This window comes from Acanthochromis polyacanthus, chromosome 6 (genome assembly GCF_021347895.1).
Source record: "Acanthochromis polyacanthus isolate Apoly-LR-REF ecotype Palm Island chromosome 6, KAUST_Apoly_ChrSc, whole genome shotgun sequence".
Classification (NCBI taxonomy): domain Eukaryota; kingdom Metazoa; phylum Chordata; class Actinopteri; family Pomacentridae; genus Acanthochromis; species Acanthochromis polyacanthus.
Window position 1 is genome coordinate 3,895,245 of NC_067118.1, and position 20,357 is coordinate 3,915,601.

General features: G+C 39.7%; 2 protein-coding genes across 2 annotated transcripts in view; both read left to right on the forward strand.

The window, feature by feature from the left end:
- The window catches only part of otud5a (OTU deubiquitinase 5a), a 35,582-nt gene extending 21,661 nt beyond the window's left edge, over positions 1 to 13,921 (forward strand). The window contains exons 3-9 of the mRNA XM_022208776.2: positions 3,895 to 3,959; positions 4,034 to 4,190; positions 4,276 to 4,424; positions 6,648 to 6,833; positions 8,262 to 8,466; positions 8,585 to 8,656; positions 11,956 to 13,921. Of these exons, the coding sequence (XP_022064468.1) occupies positions 3,895 to 3,959; positions 4,034 to 4,190; positions 4,276 to 4,424; positions 6,648 to 6,833; positions 8,262 to 8,466; positions 8,585 to 8,656; positions 11,956 to 12,089 (968 nt within the window). The 3' untranslated portion in view covers positions 12,090 to 13,921. The remainder of the gene's footprint in view (positions 1 to 3,894; positions 3,960 to 4,033; positions 4,191 to 4,275; positions 4,425 to 6,647; positions 6,834 to 8,261; positions 8,467 to 8,584; positions 8,657 to 11,955) is intronic.
- Positions 13,922 to 15,417: 1,496 nt separating this feature from the next.
- Positions 15,418 to 19,860, forward strand: pim2 (Pim-2 proto-oncogene, serine/threonine kinase). Its single transcript, XM_022208781.2, has 7 exons — positions 15,418 to 16,196; positions 17,314 to 17,414; positions 17,494 to 17,544; positions 17,876 to 18,084; positions 18,435 to 18,604; positions 18,821 to 18,997; positions 19,080 to 19,860. Exons 1-7 carry the CDS (start codon positions 16,142 to 16,144, stop codon positions 19,244 to 19,246), a joined length of 930 nt encoding a protein of 309 aa, XP_022064473.1. The 5' UTR covers positions 15,418 to 16,141; the 3' UTR covers positions 19,247 to 19,860.
- The last annotated feature ends 497 nt before the right edge of the window (positions 19,861 to 20,357 follow it).

Here is a 20,357-nt window from a genome sequence, read left to right on the forward strand (position 1 = left end):
AGCCCCCTCTCCTAGCCCCCTCTCCTAGCCTCCTCTCCTAGCCTCCTCTCCTCCTCTCCTCTCTGGTTTATTGTGTATCTTGTGGGCAGAGTTTCTCTGTGACTCACCTGAAAAACCAGCAAGAAAAATGTGGTTGTGTGACACACAGACACTAATACACACAAATACACACTAATATATGCAAATACACACAGATACACACCTACTGTGTGTGTTTGTGGTTTATTAGTGTTTCTGTAGAAGTTCATCGGGTTTATTTCTCAGCAGCTGAATCTTTTTTACTCTATTCTCACGTTAAACTGTTTTTCCTCCACTGTTACATCTCCTTTCTTGTTTCCTAGCCTCTGCTCCTAGCCTCCTAGCCTCCTAGCCTCCTACCCTTCTAGTCTACTCTCCTAGCATTCTAGCCTAGCCTCTGGGCCTCCTTTGCTAACCTCCTCTCCTAGCCTCCTAGCATCCTCTCCTAGTATCCTAACATCCTAGCATCTTCTCCTAGTATCCTAGCATCCTAGCATCTTCTCCTAGTATCCTAGCCTCCTCTCCTAGCCTCTTAACCTCCTCTGTGTGTTCTTAGCATGTTGAGTTTCTTTCAATATGTTTTTAGCGTGCTGAGTTTCCCTCTATGTGTTCTTAGCGTGTTGAGAGTGTGTTTCCGTGGATTCTTAGCGTGCTGAGAGTTTCTTTCCATGTGTTCTTAGCGTGCTGAGAGTTTCTTTCCATGTGTTCTTAGTGTGCTGAGAGTTTCTTTCCATGTGTTCTTAGCGTGTTGAGTTTCCCTGTATGTGTTCTTAGCGTGTTGAGAGTTTCCCTCCGTGTTTCTGACTCACAGCTGTTCTTCATGTTAGTTTCTGGTTTGTGTGTCAACGACACGAACGCCAACCGCTGATGTGAAACAGGAAGTTGTCGGCGGTTCTGAGAATCGCCGCGGTAACGGGTCATGTGACTTGCTGGAAGTCAGACCAGAACTGAGCTCATTTACATGCAGGAAGAGTGTGACCTTATTTCTGGGGTTGCTTTGTTTTCTTCTGTTTTTTTTCCGTGTCTATTGCAAAAAGCTAATTACACCTAATAAAATGAAATGTAATTAGCATTTTTGTACATCTTTTTCTTAATTTGTAATATTTTTGGATAATTATTACTTTTTACAGACATCTAGTTAATATTTTTGGGCATTTTTTGGAGAAACGAGTCATTTTAAAGCAAATATTTATGGTTAGAACTTCTTAAATGAGAACTAAAGGTGGAACATTTCATTATTTCATTGTCATGTGTGATATTTTTTATTATCTCAGTGTAATCACCAGTATTAAGCTTTACTCTTCTAACCGTTCTGAATGAATTTGAATTTTTTAGCTTTTTTGACATTTGGACATGGTATGTTATTTCCTGATTTTATTTCAGTAATGGATCAAACTATTTTGATAGTTTTTAGACATAAACATGAATTTGAAATGAACTTTTTTGCCGTTTTGTTTTTTCCATTAGTTATTTCCATTCAAGATGCCTACATGATTTTTTCAACATTTTTTTTTTAGTAAATTTCAACTTTTTTAAGTCTAAATATTTTTTCTGGCATTTTCATTGTTATTCTAATATTTGTAAAATTAACTGTATTAATTTCTCTAAAATCTTTAATTTCTCTCTCTCTCTCATATATATATATATATATATATATATATATATATACATACACACGTGGACAAAGTTGTTGGTACCCCTCAGTCAAAGAAGGAAAAACCCACAATTCTCACTGAAATCACTTGAAACTCACAAAAGTAACAATAAATAAAAATTTATTGAAAATTAAATAATCAAAATCAGCCATCACTTTTGAATTGTTGATTAACATAATTATTTAAAAAAAACAAACTAATGAAATAGGGCTGGACAAAAATGATGGTACCCATAACTTAATATTTTGTTGCACAACCTTTTGAGGCAATCACTGCAATTAAACGATTTCTGTATTTGTCAATGAGCGTTCTGCAGCTGTCAACAGGTATTTTGGCCCACTCCTCATGAGCAAACAGCTCCAGTTGTCTCAGGTTTGATGGGTGTCTTCTCCAAATGGCATGTTTCAGCTCCTTCCACATATGTTCAATGGGATTCAGATCTGGGCTCATAGAAGGCCACTTTAGAATAGTCCAACGCTTTTCTCTCAGCCATTCTTGGGTGTTTTTGGCTGTGTGTTTTGGATCGTTGTCCTGTTGGAAGACCCATGACCTGCGACTGAGACCAAGCTTTCTGACACTAGGCAGCACATTTCTCTCCAGAATGCCTTGATAGTCTTCAGATTTCATCGTACCTTGCACACTTTCAAGACACCCTGTGCCAGATGCAGCAAAGCAGCCCCAAAACATTACTGAGCCTCCTCCATGTTTCACCGTAGGGACAGTGTTCTTTTCTTCGTATGCTTGGTTTTTGAGTCTATGAACATAGAGTTGATGTGCCTTACCAAAAAGCTCCAGTTTGGTCTCATCTGTCCAAAGGACATTCTCCCAGAAGCTTTGTGGCTTGTCAACATGCATTTTTGCAAATTCCAGTCTGGCTTTTTTATGAGTTTTTTTCAGCAGTGGTGTCCTCCTTGGTCGTCTCCCATGAAGTCCACTTTGGCTCAAACAACGACGAATGGTGCGATCTGACACTGATGTACCTTGGCCTTGGAGTTCACCTTTAATTTCTTTGGAGGTTGCTCTGGGCTCTTTGGATACAATTCCAACGATCCGTCTCTTCAATTTGTCATCAATTTTCCTCTTGCGGCCACGTCCAGGGAGGTTGGCTACTGTCCCGTGGGTCTTGAACTTCTGAATAATATGAGCCACTGTTGTCACAGGAACTTCAAGCTGTTTAGAGATGGTCTTATAGCCTTTACCTTTAAGATGTTTGTCTATCATTTTTTTTCGGATGTCCTGGGACAATTCTCTCCTTCGCTTTCTGTTGTCCATGTTCAGTGTGGTACACACCTTTTCACCAAACAGCAGGGTGACTACTTGTCTCCCTTTAAATAGGCAGACTGACTGATTATGAGTTTGGAAACACCTGTGATGTCAATTAAATGACACACCTGAGTTAATCATGTCACTCTGGTCAAATAGTTTTCAATCTTTTATAGAGGTACCATCATTTTGTCCAGGCCTGTTTCATTAGTTTGTTTTTTTAAATAATTATGTTAATCAACAATTCAAAAGTAATGGCTGTTTTTGATTATTTAATTTTCAATAAATTTTTATTTATTGTTACTTTTGTGAGTTTCAAGTGATTTCAGTGAGAATTGTGGGTTTTTCCTTCTTTAACTGAGGGGTACCAACAATTTTGTCCACGTGTGTATATATATATATATATATATATATACACATACATATATGTATATATATATATATATATATATATATATACATACATATATTTACGTGTGTGTGTGTGTATATATATACACACACACACACATTATATATATGTGTAAATATATATATATATATATATATATATATATATATATATACATATATGTATGTGTATATATATATATATATATCCATTTTTTTCTTTTTTACATTTGTTTTTACAAGTCTTGTGGATGTATTGAATGTATTTTAATAGGTTTTAGACAACCATTTATTTTTAGCTTTTCTGACATTTAAAAACTATTTTTGGTGTTTTATTATTTTATTTCAGAAATGGATCATACTTATGTCTTATTTTTCTCCTTTAGGCTGTATTTATTTTGTTGTTTTTTTTCTGACAGTACTTTCTTTGGCGACTAATAAAGTTTTATCTTCAATGTTTTACTCATAAGTGAGACTGTTTATTGTCTGTTTATTGTTTAAAACTGTCTGTTTTATTGTGAACTAATGAATTAAATGGTGGATTAACAGCTGACTGTGTGTGTTTCAGCCGACCAGGTGTACGGGGATCAGGACATGCATGAAGTGGTGCGGAAACACTGTATGGACTACCTGGTGAGTCTCTCTCACCTGTCTGTTCGTCCCCGTCCTTCTTCTGTTCAGCGCTAATAAAGTTGTTTGACCCCCAGATGAAGAACGCCGACTACTTTTCCAACTACGTGACGGAGGACTTCACCACATACATCAACAGGAAGAGGAAAAACAACTGCCACGGCAACCACATCGAGATGCAGGCCATGGCCGAGATGTACAACAGACCCGTGGAGGTGTACCAGTACAGCACAGGTGAGTCCGTCCGCCCGGCAACACACGGCTCCCATCGGCCAATCACCTCCCACCGATCTCACCCCCCCTCCTCTTCCTGCCACAGAGCCAATCAACACGTTCCACGGCATCCACCAGAACAACGACGAGCCAATCAGAGTGAGCTACCACCGCAACATCCACTACAACTCGGTGGTGAATCCCAACAAGGCCACGATCGGAGTTGGACTGGGGCTGCCAGCCTTCAAACCCGGGGTAACACACCCAGAGCATGCCATAAACACACCTAGAACATTCCATGAACACCCTTCAAACACACCACAAGCACACCGCAAAGCCACGTGTCCACTAGATGAGATTTTCCCGCACGGCAACGCACCGCATCTGAAAATCATTTTTTTAAATGCGTTAATAGTAAGTCCTGATAAAATGTCCACAGTTTTCAGACATTTAAGTTTTATATATATATATGTATATATTCTACAGCGCCCCCTAGGGGACATCCTTCGTGTTGTATTTTCTCTCCTTCGTGTTTGTGTTTTATTCCTCTGTGTTTATTTTTTAAGGAACACTTTTGTCATTTTTACTGTTGACAAGTTGTTTTTCAAACACGGACTTCGTCTTTAAACACGGACTTCGTCTTTAAACACGGACTTCGTCTTTGGCCCGAGCAGTTTGTTTTGCCTGGCAGACCAGCTGAACATCACCCTGGAACATTACACGCCAAACGGTAAATAATTATTTTAATGAATACCGCAGTGCTTCGTCTATTGTTCTGAACCAGAGTTCCTACAGCTTAAGGCAAGTTAAATTTAAGACTTTTTAAGACTTTTTAATGCCATTTGAAATAAAATTTAAGACCAATTTCACAATAAACACAAATTTTAAAAAAACACCATCAATTACAAAGGGTTAGAGCCAATTTTACCCAAATGTTTATTTTAACATAAAACATGACTTGAGCGGGCAATGTCAGAGTCTGGGAGCATAGCTCGGAACAAGTCTCCAACTCCCTCATTTGACTTATATGACTGGTGTTTTGTCACAGTGTTCAGACACCACAGTACCTCTGCTTTCAGTGTAGGCGTACAGCCGAACACAGTGCGGTGCTGTGGTGCCGGTTGTTGATATCGGGGCTGGGGGTGGAGGCCCGGTGGAGACGAGAGTAGAGCAGAAGCGGGAAATACCTGGTGTTTGTTGGCAGCTCGATTTTGAGGCTTTGTGTTTTGTGCTCTGCATGTGTGACTCCACTGCCTTGACTCCCATCGTGCCGAGTTTGAAACACTTCTTGCACAAAATACACCGTGCCTCGTACACGTTGCCTGGTACCGCTTTCAGCCGTTAAGAAAATTCTCGGTTGGACAGCCAATTTTCGTTGAACTTACACTTCCCCATCTGGTCCAAAGTTGCTACATGAACGACGTGCGTCTGCTCTTAGAGTCCCGGCTGCAACCACATCACTGTTTTGTTGGTTCCGCTATCGTGATGGTGCGATGTTACCACGAGAGTCATTCGGTAAATTATTTAAATAAATAAATGAATAAATGTTACCATTTATTTTGAGATTTGAGAATAATTGCAATCATAAAATCATACCTATTACATGTCAATATTTTTAAGATGTTTGAAAGCTTGATTTAAGACATTTTAATGCCAATTAAGGCCTTAATTTTAGATTCATAAATTCAATGCCTTTTAAGACTTTTTAAGGATCTGCGGGAACCCTGTGAACTCTGCTTATCTCAAGTCACATTAGCCCTTTCTGTATTTATAGCAGTTGGACTGCTTCGGTTTGCACACTAGCATGAAGCTACCACACGTTGCACGGGCTAGCATTACTAAAAGGAGCGCTCGTTTTTGTTCACCATTTCTACTGACCAAACCGCGACTGTTTCTCTGAATGTATAAAAAGCGCACCGCCCCGTGTGCGGTCCCACTGAACAAAAACGAGCAGAGGAGAGAAAATACAACATGAAGGATGTCCCCTAGGGGACTCCGTAATATTCTTACATATTATTTTTTTAATTTTGTGAGCATTATTCAATAGATTTTAGACATGAAATTGGATTTTTGAAAAAATATTTTGGGCATTTTCTCAATATTTTTCCAACCGTTTTTCAAGCATCTTCTTTCCTTGATGTTTAACACTTTTTGTACATTTTGTTAATATCTTTACCATTTTTTGTATGTTTTAAAAAGTTTTTTTTTACTTTTTAATGATATATTTCATTTCCATTTTCCTGACTTTTTTGTTTACATTTTAATATTTCCTTTGGCAGATTTTATTAATATCTTTTCAGCATCATTTTTCAGACATCCAACAGATGAACTTTTAGCAACTTTTCTAAATAATTTTGATATTCTATTAAGTTTTAACATTTTTCAGACAACATTCTGAACACCAAACGTTCTGACTGTAGACAGAAGCAGGTCTCCTCTGACTGGTTTTCTCCTCTGACTGGTTTTCTCCTCTCCCAGTATGCAGACCAGTCTCTGATGAAGTCGGCCATCAAGACGTCGGAGGAGTCGTGGATCGAGCAGCAGATGCTGGAGGACAAGAAGCGAGCGACGGACTGGGAGGCCACCAACGAGGCCATCGAGGAGCAGGTGGCCCGGGAGTCGTACCTGCAGTGGCTGCAGGACCAGGAGAAGCAGGCCCGACAGGTGAGACCAGGCAGCAGGGAGGGTTTACCTGAGCAGGAACCTGAACTACAGGTGTCAGACAGGTGGAGGGCTTCTATAAGATTCTGCTTATAAACAGACAAAATACAGTCATTTTTGGCTAAAAACACATATTTAAATAAGCTAACAAAATAGCTTATCTAAGCATGTTAATTATATTTGCTATCTGCCTAAATGTGCTATGTGTATGGGCTATCTAAGCATGCTAAATATTTAAATATGCTTTTTATAGACAACAGTTCAAATGTCACTATATTTACCAATTTTATTTGCTAACTTTATAAACAGGCTAACAATTTAAATATGCTAACGGTCTAAACATTTTAAGCATCTATATATCATGCTATTTTATGCTAATTATTTGTTTATACTATCAAAATATGGTAGCTATTTCCGTAGGCAATCAAAATATGCTATCTACAGGTTTATAATATGCTAACTGTCTTTATATGCTATAAGAATATGCTAACTGTAAAAATTTTCAATCAAACTATATTAACTACAGATTTGTGCTGAGATGACATGTTGTGAATCTGTGCTATATAAATAAAATTGAATATTTATAATATGCTAACTAGCTTTATATGCTGTCACAATGTGCTAACTGCATATTTATAATATGCTAACTGTCTTTATATGTATCAAAATATGCTAGCTACATATTTATAATATGCTAACTACTTTTTATGACATCAGAGTATGCTAATTACACAAACTTGACAGTCAAAATGTATTAATCTGTGCTATATGAATAAAATTCGGTGTTTATAATAGTATGCTAACTCTTCATATGCTATCAAAATATGGCAACTACGTATTTATAATATGCTAACTGTTTTCATATGCTATCAAAATATGGCAACTACGTATTTATAATATGCTAACTGTTTTCATATGCTATCAAAATATGGCAACTACGTATTTATAATTTGCTAACTGTTTTTATATGCTATCAAAATATGCTCACCAGAAATTTAATATATATTAACTATCTTTATATGCTGTCAAAATATAAACTACATAATTTTCTATCAGATTATATTACCTACATATTTGCACTATGAGATGACATGTTGTGAATCTATGCTATATAAATAAAATTTAATGTTTATAATAGTATGCTAACTAGTTTTTTTTTACTAACTAAATATGCTAATTGTCTGCAGTAACTTAGCTATATATTATAAATAACTATGCTAAAGATCTCAATAGTGCTGTTAAGAAAATGTGAGCTTAAATATGCAAACTATTTAAATATGTAAATTATTTATGCATGCTAACTAGCTAACTGTCGGTAGGGCCCCACCTTGTTAAGAATTACAGAGTTGCTAACGTTGAACCTGAACGCTGTTAGGCCAACGGAACCAGTTCAAACTACAAGTACAAACATCAACATCTTGTCCCTCTCAGCCCCGTAAGGCCAGCGCTACCTGCAGCTCAGCAACAGCGGCCGCCTCCAGCGGCCTGGATGACTGGAGCGCCCGGTCGCCACGGCAACGTGATTCCGACCCCTCCCACTCTGACCTCACGACCGCCCCATCGACCAACAACAAACCTCCTTCCCCTGCTGGGGCCGCCCTCATCCTGAGCAAACCGCCCTCCCCTTGCGCTCCAGGTAACCCATGGCAGCCTCACGGTCCCCACATCGACACGCAGTCAGCCGCCTTACGGGGACCTTCGTGTCTCTGTAAAGACGCTGAACGCAGCCAGTGACCAGATGTTTGTGATTCCAGGTCCCAGCAACCAGAGTCGTCACCATTTGGAGTACAGAGCCATCATGCAGGAGATGTCGCCCACAGCGTTCGGTAAGACTCAAACACACTTTTCTGTCGATGTGGGGACCGTCAGTGGGACAGTGCCATCCGAGGACCTGACGCCTTAGAGCAGGGGTGTCCACCATGAGGCCCGTGGGCCAAAAGCGGTCCTCCAGAGGGTCCAATCCGGCCCTCAAAGTGTAAAAATTCCAGAGAAGACATTAACTGCAGATTGTAAATTAGTAAAACTATAAATTTAAAATCATTTCTAGACCATGACAAGTTGTTTGGATGAGAAAGTAAAATACTAGATTGTTCATTGTTCTTTTGTTTTTTCTTGTCTGACTTTCATCTCATGTGCTTGTCACTTCATTTCTCGTTTTTGTCGTTTTGTGTTTCCTTTTTGTCTCGCTTGTGGTTTTTTCATTTTTGTCATTTTGTGTTTTGCTTTATTCATTGTTCTGTGTGCTGTTTTTGTCGCTTTGTGTTTTTTTGTCTCGTTTTTGTAGTTTGTCCATTTTTTGTCGTTTTGTTTCTTTGTTGTAATTTTTTGTTTCGTTTGTGCCATTTGTGTAATTTTTTGTCTTGTTTTTGGTCGCTTTGTAACTTTATCAAATGTTTTTGTCTCTGTGTTTTGACACAAAATGAGACACAAAAAACAAAAAATAAGACATTGTGTTGTACGTCTTGGCTTTTGTCATTTGTGCCTCGTTTTTGTCGTTATGTCTCATTTTTGTCGTTTTGTGTCTCATTTTTGTAATATTTTGTCTTGTTTTTGTTGTTTTTTTTGTCTGACTTTCGTCTCGTTTTTGTTGTTTCGTTTCTCGTTTTTGTCGTTTTGTATGTCTTAATCGTCTCGCTTGTTTTTTGTCTCATTTTTGTCATTTTGTGTTTGCTTTATTTGTTGTTTTGTGTGCCATTTTTGTCGTTTTGTGTTTCTTTGGTCTTGCTTTTATGGTTTATCCATTTTTTTGTTGCTTTGTAATTTTTTGTTGATTTTTTTTGTTTTATTTCGTGTCGTTACTCTCATTTTTTGTCATTTTGTGTATCATTTTGTCTTGTTGAGGGTTTTTGTCTTTCTTTTTTTAGTCTGAATTTTGTCATTTTGATCGTATCGTAAAAACTGGTCCGACCCACTGGACATCAAACTGGGCTTAATGTGGCCCCTGATCTAAACTGAGTTTAACACCTCTGCATTAGAGGGACCCGGCATGAGGAGCTTAACAGCTGGTCCTCAAAAAGGCAGCCGTCCTGCTGCACAGGAGCTTAGCTTTCAGTGGCTTTGTGTTGTTTACAGTCAAACCTGGAACAGGACGCAGTCGAGCAGCGTTGGGCGTGTCTGAGGTTATCTGAGGTCGCTCTGAGAAAACACTCGGTTTCATTGTGTGTATCGGCGTTATCAGGTGTTAACAGCTCGGCTTGAACAGTCGCCATCAGAGGACAGGACGGTGTTTAACTCTCACCATGTTCCTTTTGTCGCTGGGATGTCATCTCCTGTCAGTGAACGCAGCATTCATGATTAAATTACTGTTCTAACAATAATCCATTTATCTGTCAAACTTAGAATATGTTAAAATTCTACTTAGTAATCATGTTTACTGACGACTCCTTCACTCACATCCATTATATCTGGGGTTTTTCACATCTATTTCACGTTTGTAGTTTATGAGAGTTTTTCAAACATTTCTGACAAGTACTGTTTTGTTGACATTTTTATCAATATCTTTTGGACATTTTTGTACGTTTTATTGGTGTTTTCAGAGCATTTTATTTATTTGTTATGAAGTTGCTCAGACATTTCATTAATATTCTTTGGACATTCTTTCTGAAATGTTTTTTTGGCTATTTTCGACCTTATTTGACAGGTTAGTGAAGAGGCAGACAGGAATGTAGGGAGAAGAATAAGGGAAGACCTGCAGTAAATGGACTAAAGCTCCTGTTCATGGGTCGCCCACTCAACCTGTTGAGCTATCTGAAATTATTAGGGGTGTAACGAAATTTCGTGCCACGAAACTTTGCAAAATAAAAAATGACAAAGTAAAATTCTAAGACGCACGAAATAAAAAACGCAAAGGGGCGCCACACACCACTGAGACTGATGATTTTTGATCCTCCTCGCCTACCGCAGCAAAACACTCGCTTCAAAATGGAGGAAGATGAGGTTGAGGAATTATCTGACGCTCCTTCGTCAAATAAATCAGTTGGGAAGAAAATCAAGAAAATGAGATTTTTGCATAACTTCCTACTGTTGGGGATTTTCTTTAATCTTTATTTCATATCATGAGTATTTCGTATTGTGAGCCCTGTTTCGTATTTCATATCGTTTCGTGAGTTGACCATTTCGTCACACCCCTAGAAATTACTTGTGCATTTTTTAATCAAAACATGGTTTCCATTGTGTGTCTTAAGGTTGACTATTGCCTTATTATTAATATATATTCTCACAGAGATAAATGAAATTCTACAATATACTGAGACAGCATCACCACTGCTCTGCTAAGCTAGGCTAGTTAGCATTTAGCAGCTATCTTAACCTGCTGCTACATTTTTCCATATTGATTTCAAATTTCGCTCCTTGTCTTATTTATGTCAGTTCTTCAGCAGCAGATGTCAGAAAACACAACAAACCTCCATTAAACTTCATACAGGACGTCCTCAGTTTACGACGTCCTCGACCTGTTGTTTCGTCGTTATGTGGAACTAGTTGACAAGCAGAGCGGATGAATACGTCATCACAGTGCTATCAGACGGCTTTGTTTCCATTCTCTGGTTGTACTCCACCTTGGATTGTGCTGCATTCAATAACTTTTGTCCTTCATTATGGCTCCCAAAGATTCAAAACAGCAACACAATTCCAAACAACTCAAAAGTTGCATGTCCACTAGATACGATTTTCCAGCACGGCAACGCACTGCATCTGAAAGTCGCACGGATGGCAGGCGGTCACTAGTGGACCGAAACATTGTCACGTGACCGAGCTTTCAGCTTGACAGTCCGGCAGATGAGTCGGATAAACACAGCGGCTGAGACGTGCTCCCCAGAGAGCCTGCCGCTGCAAAAAAAAATGCTAGAGGAAACACTGAACTGATCAATATCGTGATGCACGTAACAGATTTGTTTACATCTTCTCTGGAGTTCCGACTTACGGCGACGATCGACTTTGTCAGTCCGTAGAAACTGATGACGAAGTCGATTGTCACCGTAAGTCGGAACTCTGACATGAGTCGAGGGACTCCCCGCATTTCACCAGACAGCTGGGCTAGCAGAACGTTAGCGTCCTTACAGTGTGTCTGTATGTTTGTGTCTCCTCTTCAACACCGCCATCACAGCTGCTGTCGGTTGTGTTTCAGGTCTGACGGACTGGGAGGACGATGAGATCCTGGCGTCGGTGCTGGCCGTCTCCCAGCAGGAGTACCTGGACAGCATCAAACACCAGAGCACCGCCATGCACCGAGAGAGGGAGCCGTCGCCCGACAGCAGCTGATAGCCGGCCGACACACACAAACACACACACACACACACACAACGATGACCTTTGACCCCTCCCCCACCTGCCTCACCTCCCTCCCCCGCCTCACCTGTGAACTACAGAAGGAGATCGACCAGGGAAGAAATAAAACATTCAACAACGATGCACACTTGTATTTTTATTTTGTTATCATCGGCTCATCATTCTCCGGTCTGTCACCCCCCCCACCCCACCCCCACTCTCCTCCGTTTCCCCGGTTACCACTCGGACGGAGCTCGGTCTTGACGCTGATTCGGGATCTGTTGTAATTTAAACATCATTCTGGGCAGCTTTCCACAGAATTTTTACCTTTTTGTTGTTTCAGTCAGTCTGATTATTTTAGCTCATTAGCTCTGTGGCTAACAGGGCTATCGGTTTCAATGAAGAATGCCAATTAGAACTGTGTATGTCAGTGTCCTGGAGGCTAAGTTAGCATGCTGTTTAGCATGCAAGCTTTCACCTTAAGTCTTAAAATTCTTACCTGAGCTTTTGAAGTTCTGTCCCACTGACTAGCTACCATTATGGTTAGCTAACTCTTTTTCCACTTGTCTTAGCATTATTATGTCAGTGAAAACCAATCAGACATTTCTCAGCAATCTGTAGGCCGTGTTAGCACGCTTCAGCTTAGTCTACATCATGCAAACTGTTATATTTTGAGCTAGCTGATAGCAAAATCATTTTCCACCTGATCTGAACGCTCTGTTTGTTCCCACTGGTGGCCACTAATGAAATGTTTAAACTTCATCATGCTAATCAGAACATTACCAATCTGTGTCGGTGTCCTGTGGGCTATGCTAGGATGGTTTTTAGAGAGCGGGCTGAAATCTTACCATGCTGTACTCCTAGCTTGATTTCATCCTGCTCGTAGCTCCCAACAGGTGAGAAATGACACCGCTAACACTGCGAATAGTGATTTTTTCCCCCGTCATCTTAGTGCCATTATGCTAGTTAGCATCGAGCAAGACAAACAGCCCTTTTAGCACGCTATAACTCTAGCTGGCCAATAGCAAAACAGTTTGATTTTTATTCTTGCTCTTCATAAATGGCAGTCATTTTGTGTAAGGAGTCAAATTCTCAGTGCTAATCAGGATTAAACAAGACTATAAATGTGTCCTGTAGGCTAAGTTAGCATGCTGTTTAGTGACCAGGCTATTACCAGACATCTTACTGAGCTTTAAAGCTAGGTCTTTTTTAGCATTGCTAACGTGCTGTGTTGCTGTTGGTTTACTGTTATTAGCAAATATGTTTCTTCCACTGGTAGCCATTTTGTGTGAGAAATGCCAACTTAATGCTAATCAGAGCTGCGTTAGCTTTAGCGAGCTAGCTAGCAACCTAGAAGGAGCGGGAGCTAGCTTCAAAATGTCAGACGTTCACATGTGAGCTCTTTCTAGGCTCCGGTTAGCCGTGCCGTCGTTAGCCGAACCATTTATTCACCTCCCACTGGCGGCCATTTTGTGGTGACAGATCATTATTTGACAAATTAAAAGCCTCCAGCTTCACGGCCTGTAACACCTCCTCCTCCTCCTGTTCCTGTTCCTCCTCTTCCTCCTCTTCCGTCATCATCATCATCATCATCATCGGACTTATTTAGCTGCATGTTTAATTGACCACGACCAATATCATCATAGAGAAAAAGCGACAAATAAACAAGGAGAGAAAAACTAGAGAATTGTCATACTTATCCTCTTATTGATTGATTATTGTTGTTATTATTAATAATATAAGTTTGTTTTATTTTATTTTCTCGTTTGGGATGGAAAAAAACTTTTTTCTTGGAATAAAAAGAGGAAAACGTTTCTGAAAATGAATGCTTGAGACATTTATTTCTTTTCTTTTTGTCTTTGAGACACTTCAAGAGTAAAACTAAACGCATGAAACATGTAAATGTGAGGTTTCAGTCCGAGTCGGATCGAAAACAGGCGACTCGTGTCCTTTCTGAGAGCAGATAAAGCAGGATGATGGCGTTTATTATCAGCAGGACGTCCTGGATTCTCTGTTCTGAGATTAGACAAAAGCAAACGTCTGACGGCTGCTGATGAAGCTCCAAGTTTTACAAACCAAAGCAGGAAAAAGTGCTGCAGAGTCTTGATCAGTTCAGTTTAATCCAGACCTTAGAGAGAAACTGACATGAACAGGATTTTAGTTTGACCTGCAGCTAAAAATCAGACTTCAGTCATCATTAATGTGTAAAGATGTTAAAGAATCTGTTAATAAACTGAAACAGAGACAGAAATTTGTCTCCAAATATGGGGATTTTGAATGAAATTTTCCTGATAAAAATATATGTAAATATGTCAAAAAATATTCAAAAAATATTAAGAAAAATCCTAATGGCGACAGCAAATATTTGATAAAATACTGAAAAATATTTAGAAAAAAAATGTAAAAATAAGAATAAACACAATAACATTAAGAAGAAAATGTCCAAAAATCATTTTAAATGTGAAAAAATGTAAATAATACAGGCCTATCTATAAGGATTGCTAGAATCAAACTACATATAAAGTAAATTAAAAAAAAGTCTGGATCGACGTTCTGACACTGTAGAATGGTTGCCATGGTTACTAAAGTATGATTAAACCTCTGAAATAAAAAAGATAATAAATACATGAGAAAAAATCCTCCAAAGTGCCAAAATGTGAAAAAATATTACAAAAATTTTAAAATGATTTTTTTAAAATTAAAAATAATAGACAGCACAATGTTTATATTCAAATATGGTGATTTTGAATGACATTTTTTCTCATAAATACGTATAGAAATATGTCAACAAAATGTCTCAAAAATTTTGGGTAAGGGCTAGAGCAAATGTTTGATAAAATTCTGAAAAATATTTAGAAAAAATAGTAAAAAAAAAAAAAAAAAGAAGATATAATTAAAATAAAAGATAAGAGAAATGTTTTTAAAAAATCAAAGGATGCAAAAATGTATATAATATATCTATGAAGTTTGCTGGACTCATACTGCATAAAAATATGTAAATAAATATGTTAAAAGTCTGGATCAGTGTTTTGATGTGGTAGAACGGTTGCCATGGTTACTAAAGTTTGATTAAACCTCAGAAATGAAAAAGATAACAATAAATAAATAAATGTTTTTTTAAAAAAACTTCAGATAGCCAAAATGTGGAAATTTTTTTCAAAATTTTGTGAAAGAAAAATAAAAAATAAATACAATAATAATAATAAGAACGTAAAAAAATAATTTAAAAAGTGCAAAAAATGTAAATAATATGTCTTTGAAGTTTACTAGACTCATACTACATAAAAATATGTAAATAAATAAACATGTTGAAAGTTTAGATCAGTGTTTTGATGTGGTTGAACGGTTGCCATGGTTACTAAAGTTTGATTAAACCTCTCAAGTAAAAAAAAATTAAACATACTTCTACGAGACGTTTCTAACTCTGGATGAGTGTAAAAGTGTCTTAAACTGTCTGGTTTTATTTCAACTCTTCTCTAATTTCTATTTTTGTAAATGATTTTTTATAAAACCGCAGCTGCATTAAACTCTGTCACCTCTGATAGAAACGGAAGCCGCACTGCGCCTGCGTGACACAAACCAACCGTCTTCCCGTCATCTCGTGAACGCGCCTCCTACACTCCATAGATATACTACACTCGCCCTGAATTCTACGAATTCCTCTCGCGGGATTTGAATATTCATGAGGCAGCAGCTCGATCCTGATTGGCGGGACGGTTTCAAAACATTGGAGCACGTCTGCGCTCTGATTGGCTGCTGAAGGGCGAAGTGGGCGTGGCCAGCCAGAGTGGTATAAAAACGGAAGAAAACAAACAAGCGGAGGTTTAGGCGGTCGGAGCCGCAGTTTGTCAGAGAATTTGCCGTTGAAACACCGGAAAGTTCATTAACGGACGCTTTCAGTAGCAGAATTTGGACTAAAAACCGGGAAAACGACGCAGATAAACGAAGACTTTAGTCTGTTTAAGGTGGGAAACGTTTCAACCGAAGCGGAATCCGAGCAGCAGGATGTATTTAATCCGCTTCAACTGACGGAAAACTTCCAGAAAATGTTGGAGAAAAGTTCTGCGGAACTCCGGGAGGAAGAGCCGGTCCGGAAGAACGGTAAGCAGCCGGTTAACCGTCCGGTCCGGTTAACGGTCTGGTCCAACCGCCCGGACTCAGCTGTCACCTTAGAATCCCGTTCAAAACAGCCGTTTAACAGTCAGACTGTTTCCATGGTTACCGATTTATTATTAACGCTGAATTAACTTTATAAGGTTTTAATGAGGTCTGAAATACTCCAGACTTACTAATACTATTTATTCATTCATTTATTTGCAGTGTTTCCAAATGCTTCGTTGAAAATTTAAATAAAATCAAACTGAAACAGACAGAAAACATGAGAATAAGAAGACGGAAACACTAAAAGAAATAGAATAAATAATATTTGTCTGACAGGAAACGTGCAAATTGGAATAAAAAATGTACATATGACTAAAAACTGCAAGTACAAAAACGTGTAAATGTGACCAAAATGTACAACTAGCAATTAAAAAAAGTGTAAATATGACAAAAAATTGAAAAAAATAGATATAAAATAGTTTACATATTATAAAAATGACTAAAAACATTTAAAAAACATTGTTAAACAATGTGAATGTGACAAAAATGCAAATAGGAATAGAAAAAATGTGAATATGTCTAAAATAATACAAATAGAATTTTGAAAAAGTATAAATATGACTACAAAGTAGGAACAAGAAATAAAAAGGTACCTTTATTTGTTTTTTAAAAGTCACTAAAGTGCTAAATATTACAATATTAAAAAGCATAAATATGGATAAGAGAGTATAAGTAGGAATAAAAACAAAGAAAACAACAGGCCAGATTATAGTCAACTAAAAATTCTAAACTAAATGTAATGTTCTAGTTCAGTGACTCAGACCTCTGTTTTTATATTTGAGCTCATAGATGTCAGAGATGGAGGATCAAGGCTCTAAATGTTCAGTTTACAGTGATTCTAAAAGCAGAAACTAAAATAAATCCTCGTTTGAAGCTATTTTCTTTGTTTGCTGTATAATCAGACCAGTGGAGGGAAGATGACATTAACACTGAAGTGAACACTTTCCCTGCTGGTTCTCTGTTTCATGCTTCACTAACTACAAACTGCAGATGAATCCCTGAGCAGAACGTTTTAGAACCATCCATGTTCTAATAGAAGTGACCTGTTGTCTCCCAGTGAAGGAACCGTTCTGCAGCCGCTACAGCTGTGGTTCTCTGCTCGGCAGTGGAGGTTTCGGTTCCGTGTTTTCAGGCCAGCAGCTGTCGGACGGACTGCAGGTCAGGAAGCAGAACTTTAAAACAAACTGGTTCTCCGTGTTGAGTCTGTTTGGTTCTAAGTCTGAGATGTTCCCTCCAGGTGGCCATCAAACAGATCTCCAGTGACAGCGTCCAGCAGTGGGCCCGGCTGGTAGGTTCTAGTTCATATTTATCAGGTTCTAGTTCAGACACTAATAAGAGGTGCTAGAAAACCTCTTCTTAGTGTCTGAAGCTGCAGACATGTTGGCTCCGCCCCCTGCTGGTCTCTCAGGGGAACTGCAGGTGTGGGTGGGGCCTCCCCCTCTGGTTCCCACAGAAACCTGTGATGTCAGTAAATGACAGCAGGGTTTCCCACCACTGGGACTTCCCCCCGAGCAGGAAAACACCTGAACGCACCTGCAGACGGAAAACCCAGACAGACTTTCTGAGTTCTCTGAGGAACCGAGACCAGAACCAACCTCTTTCCGTTCTGTTCCCCTCAGCCAGGCGAGGCAGCACCGGTTCCCATGGAGATCGTTCTGTTGCAGCGGCTGTCTGAGGTCGGAGGTCACGGAGGCGTGGTCCGTCTGCTGGACTGGTTCCATGTGGAGGGGCGGGGCTTCCTGCTGGTTCTAGAGAGACCCCCCCAGAGCCAGGACCTGTTCGACTTCATCACCGAGAGGGGAGCGCTGCCAGAACGCCTCGCACTCAGGTTCTACTGACGCTTCGATCTCCTGCTGGGTTCTAACTACTGCTGGTTCTGCTGGGTTCTACTGCTGGTTCTGCTGGGTTCTAACTACTGCTGGTTCTGCTGGGTTCTACTGCTGGTTCTGCTGGGTTCTAACTACTGCTGGTTCTACTGCTGGGTTCTACTGCTGGTTCTACTGACGCTTCTGTCTACTGCTGGGTTCTAACTACTGCTGGGTTCTAATGCTGGTTCTACTGCTGGTTCTGCTGGGTTCTACTGGGTTTCACTCTGTTCCGATCTTCCCTCTTCTTCACTTTGTTCCACTAGTTTGTTCCGTCTCGTCTGTTCTAAGGTTCTCTGTCTGGTTCCGTCAGGTTCTTCCGTCAGATTGTGGAGGCTCTGCGGTTTGTTCACGCTAACGGCGTCGTCCACCGAGACATCAAAGACGAGAACATCGTGGTGGACACCAGAACGCTGGACGTCAAGATCATCGACTTCGGCTCTGGAGCACCGCTCAAAGAGACGCCGTACAGCGAGTTTGAAGGTACGGAGAACCACACGGAACATTAACAGAGTCAGAAAACTTTATTTAAACGAGTGTTTTTACAGAAAATTTTAAAGGTTGGAGAAAAAAATCAGACATTTGAAATAAACAGACTTCATGACAGCCCTGTCTCTGTCTCTTTACCTCTCTGTCTCTTTGCCTCTTTACCTCTCTGTATCTCTGCCTCCTTGTCTCTTTGCCTCTCTGCCTCCTCAGGTACGCGGGTCTACAGTCCTCCTGAGTGGGTGGAGTCTCAGTCGTACCGGGCAGTTCCTCTGACCGTCTGGTCTCTGGGGGTTCTGCTCTTCGACATGGTTTGTGGCGACATTCCGTTTGAGCGCGACCAGGAGATCATCGAGGCCACGCCCCTCTTCACCAGGCGCATCTCTAAAGGTAAGCTCTGCCCCTGCCGACACCCCATTGGCTCAGATGAGTCCAGCTGTGGCTGACTCCGCCTCCCCGTCTGTCCCTGCAGAATGCCAGTCTCTGATTCGCTGGTGTCTGTCCTACCGGCCCGAGGACCGGCCCACCCTGGAGCAGGTTCTGACCCACCGCTGGATGGACCGAGACCTGGAGGACGACGAGGAGGACCGGGGAGACCTGCAGGGGGGACCCAGCTCCCTGCCGGGACAGTCCCTCTGAACCAGGAGAACCTGAGGAACCGGTTCTAGACTGTGAAGGATCTCCTCAGATTCTGGACTCAGAAAAGTTCCAATCAGCTTCTTTAATTAAACCTGACTGTATCAAGTTCTGGTCCTGGTCCAGCAGATGACTGAGTTTGAACACTGGACATATTTATTGAGTCTCTCAGCTGTTTATTGATCCCTGCTGGTTCCTGATCACTTATTTATTGATTGATTATTTATCAGGTTCAGGTAAACGGATCAGTCAGAACCAATCGATCGGATCGATCAGGAGGAGATCAATGATTATCTGAAAACAGTGATGCGTTTTAGCGTCTCATCCAGAGAAAGCTTCTCTATTATTGATTATTGATCAGTTGATCAGTTAAATGTTCTAAACTCTGGTTCGATTCTAACCTGCTGATCCTGTTTGGAGCTGAACTCACCTGGACAGGTAGCTGAAGGTCAGGAGCACGCAGGATGTGAGTCTGTTGATACTTTCTGTGTTTTTGTGCATTTCTGTTTTCTCTAAAGTGGTTTTTCGTCACTTTGTTCCGTTTATTTACATTAAATAAGAATTTATGGATCGAAGAAGAAAAACGATCCGACGTTTGAATAAAAGTCTTTAAAGAGTTTCTGTCTCTGAACGTTTTTACCTCAAACACGTGAAGCACGTGCAGGTGAGACCCAGCAGCCAATAGGAATCCTCCGAGCTCCACCTGCAGAGGAGGTCTCACTCTGACGGTTTATCAGAGATCCTGATCACAAAACCAGGTTTGACCTTTAGTCAGGATGTGATTTTATTTATCAGGGATATAAAGTATTTGTTTATTTACTGTAAAAAATAATTTACTGATCATTCACTGTATGGATTTTATCATTACATACATTAATATAGGACACACAAAGTACAAGTTTGAGTAAAACAAGGCAATTTTATGTCGCAAAACAGAAATCTGGGGACAAAAAAACTAAACTATGTGAAAATATGAATAAAAAGTAAGAATTTGAATTGCCTAACAGCTAGATTTGTGAGAAAACGAAAATAAATAAAAATATATATTTGAATAAATCCCACAAAGCACACAAACTATGACAGAAATAAAAACAAAAAATTTTGGGGGGGATTT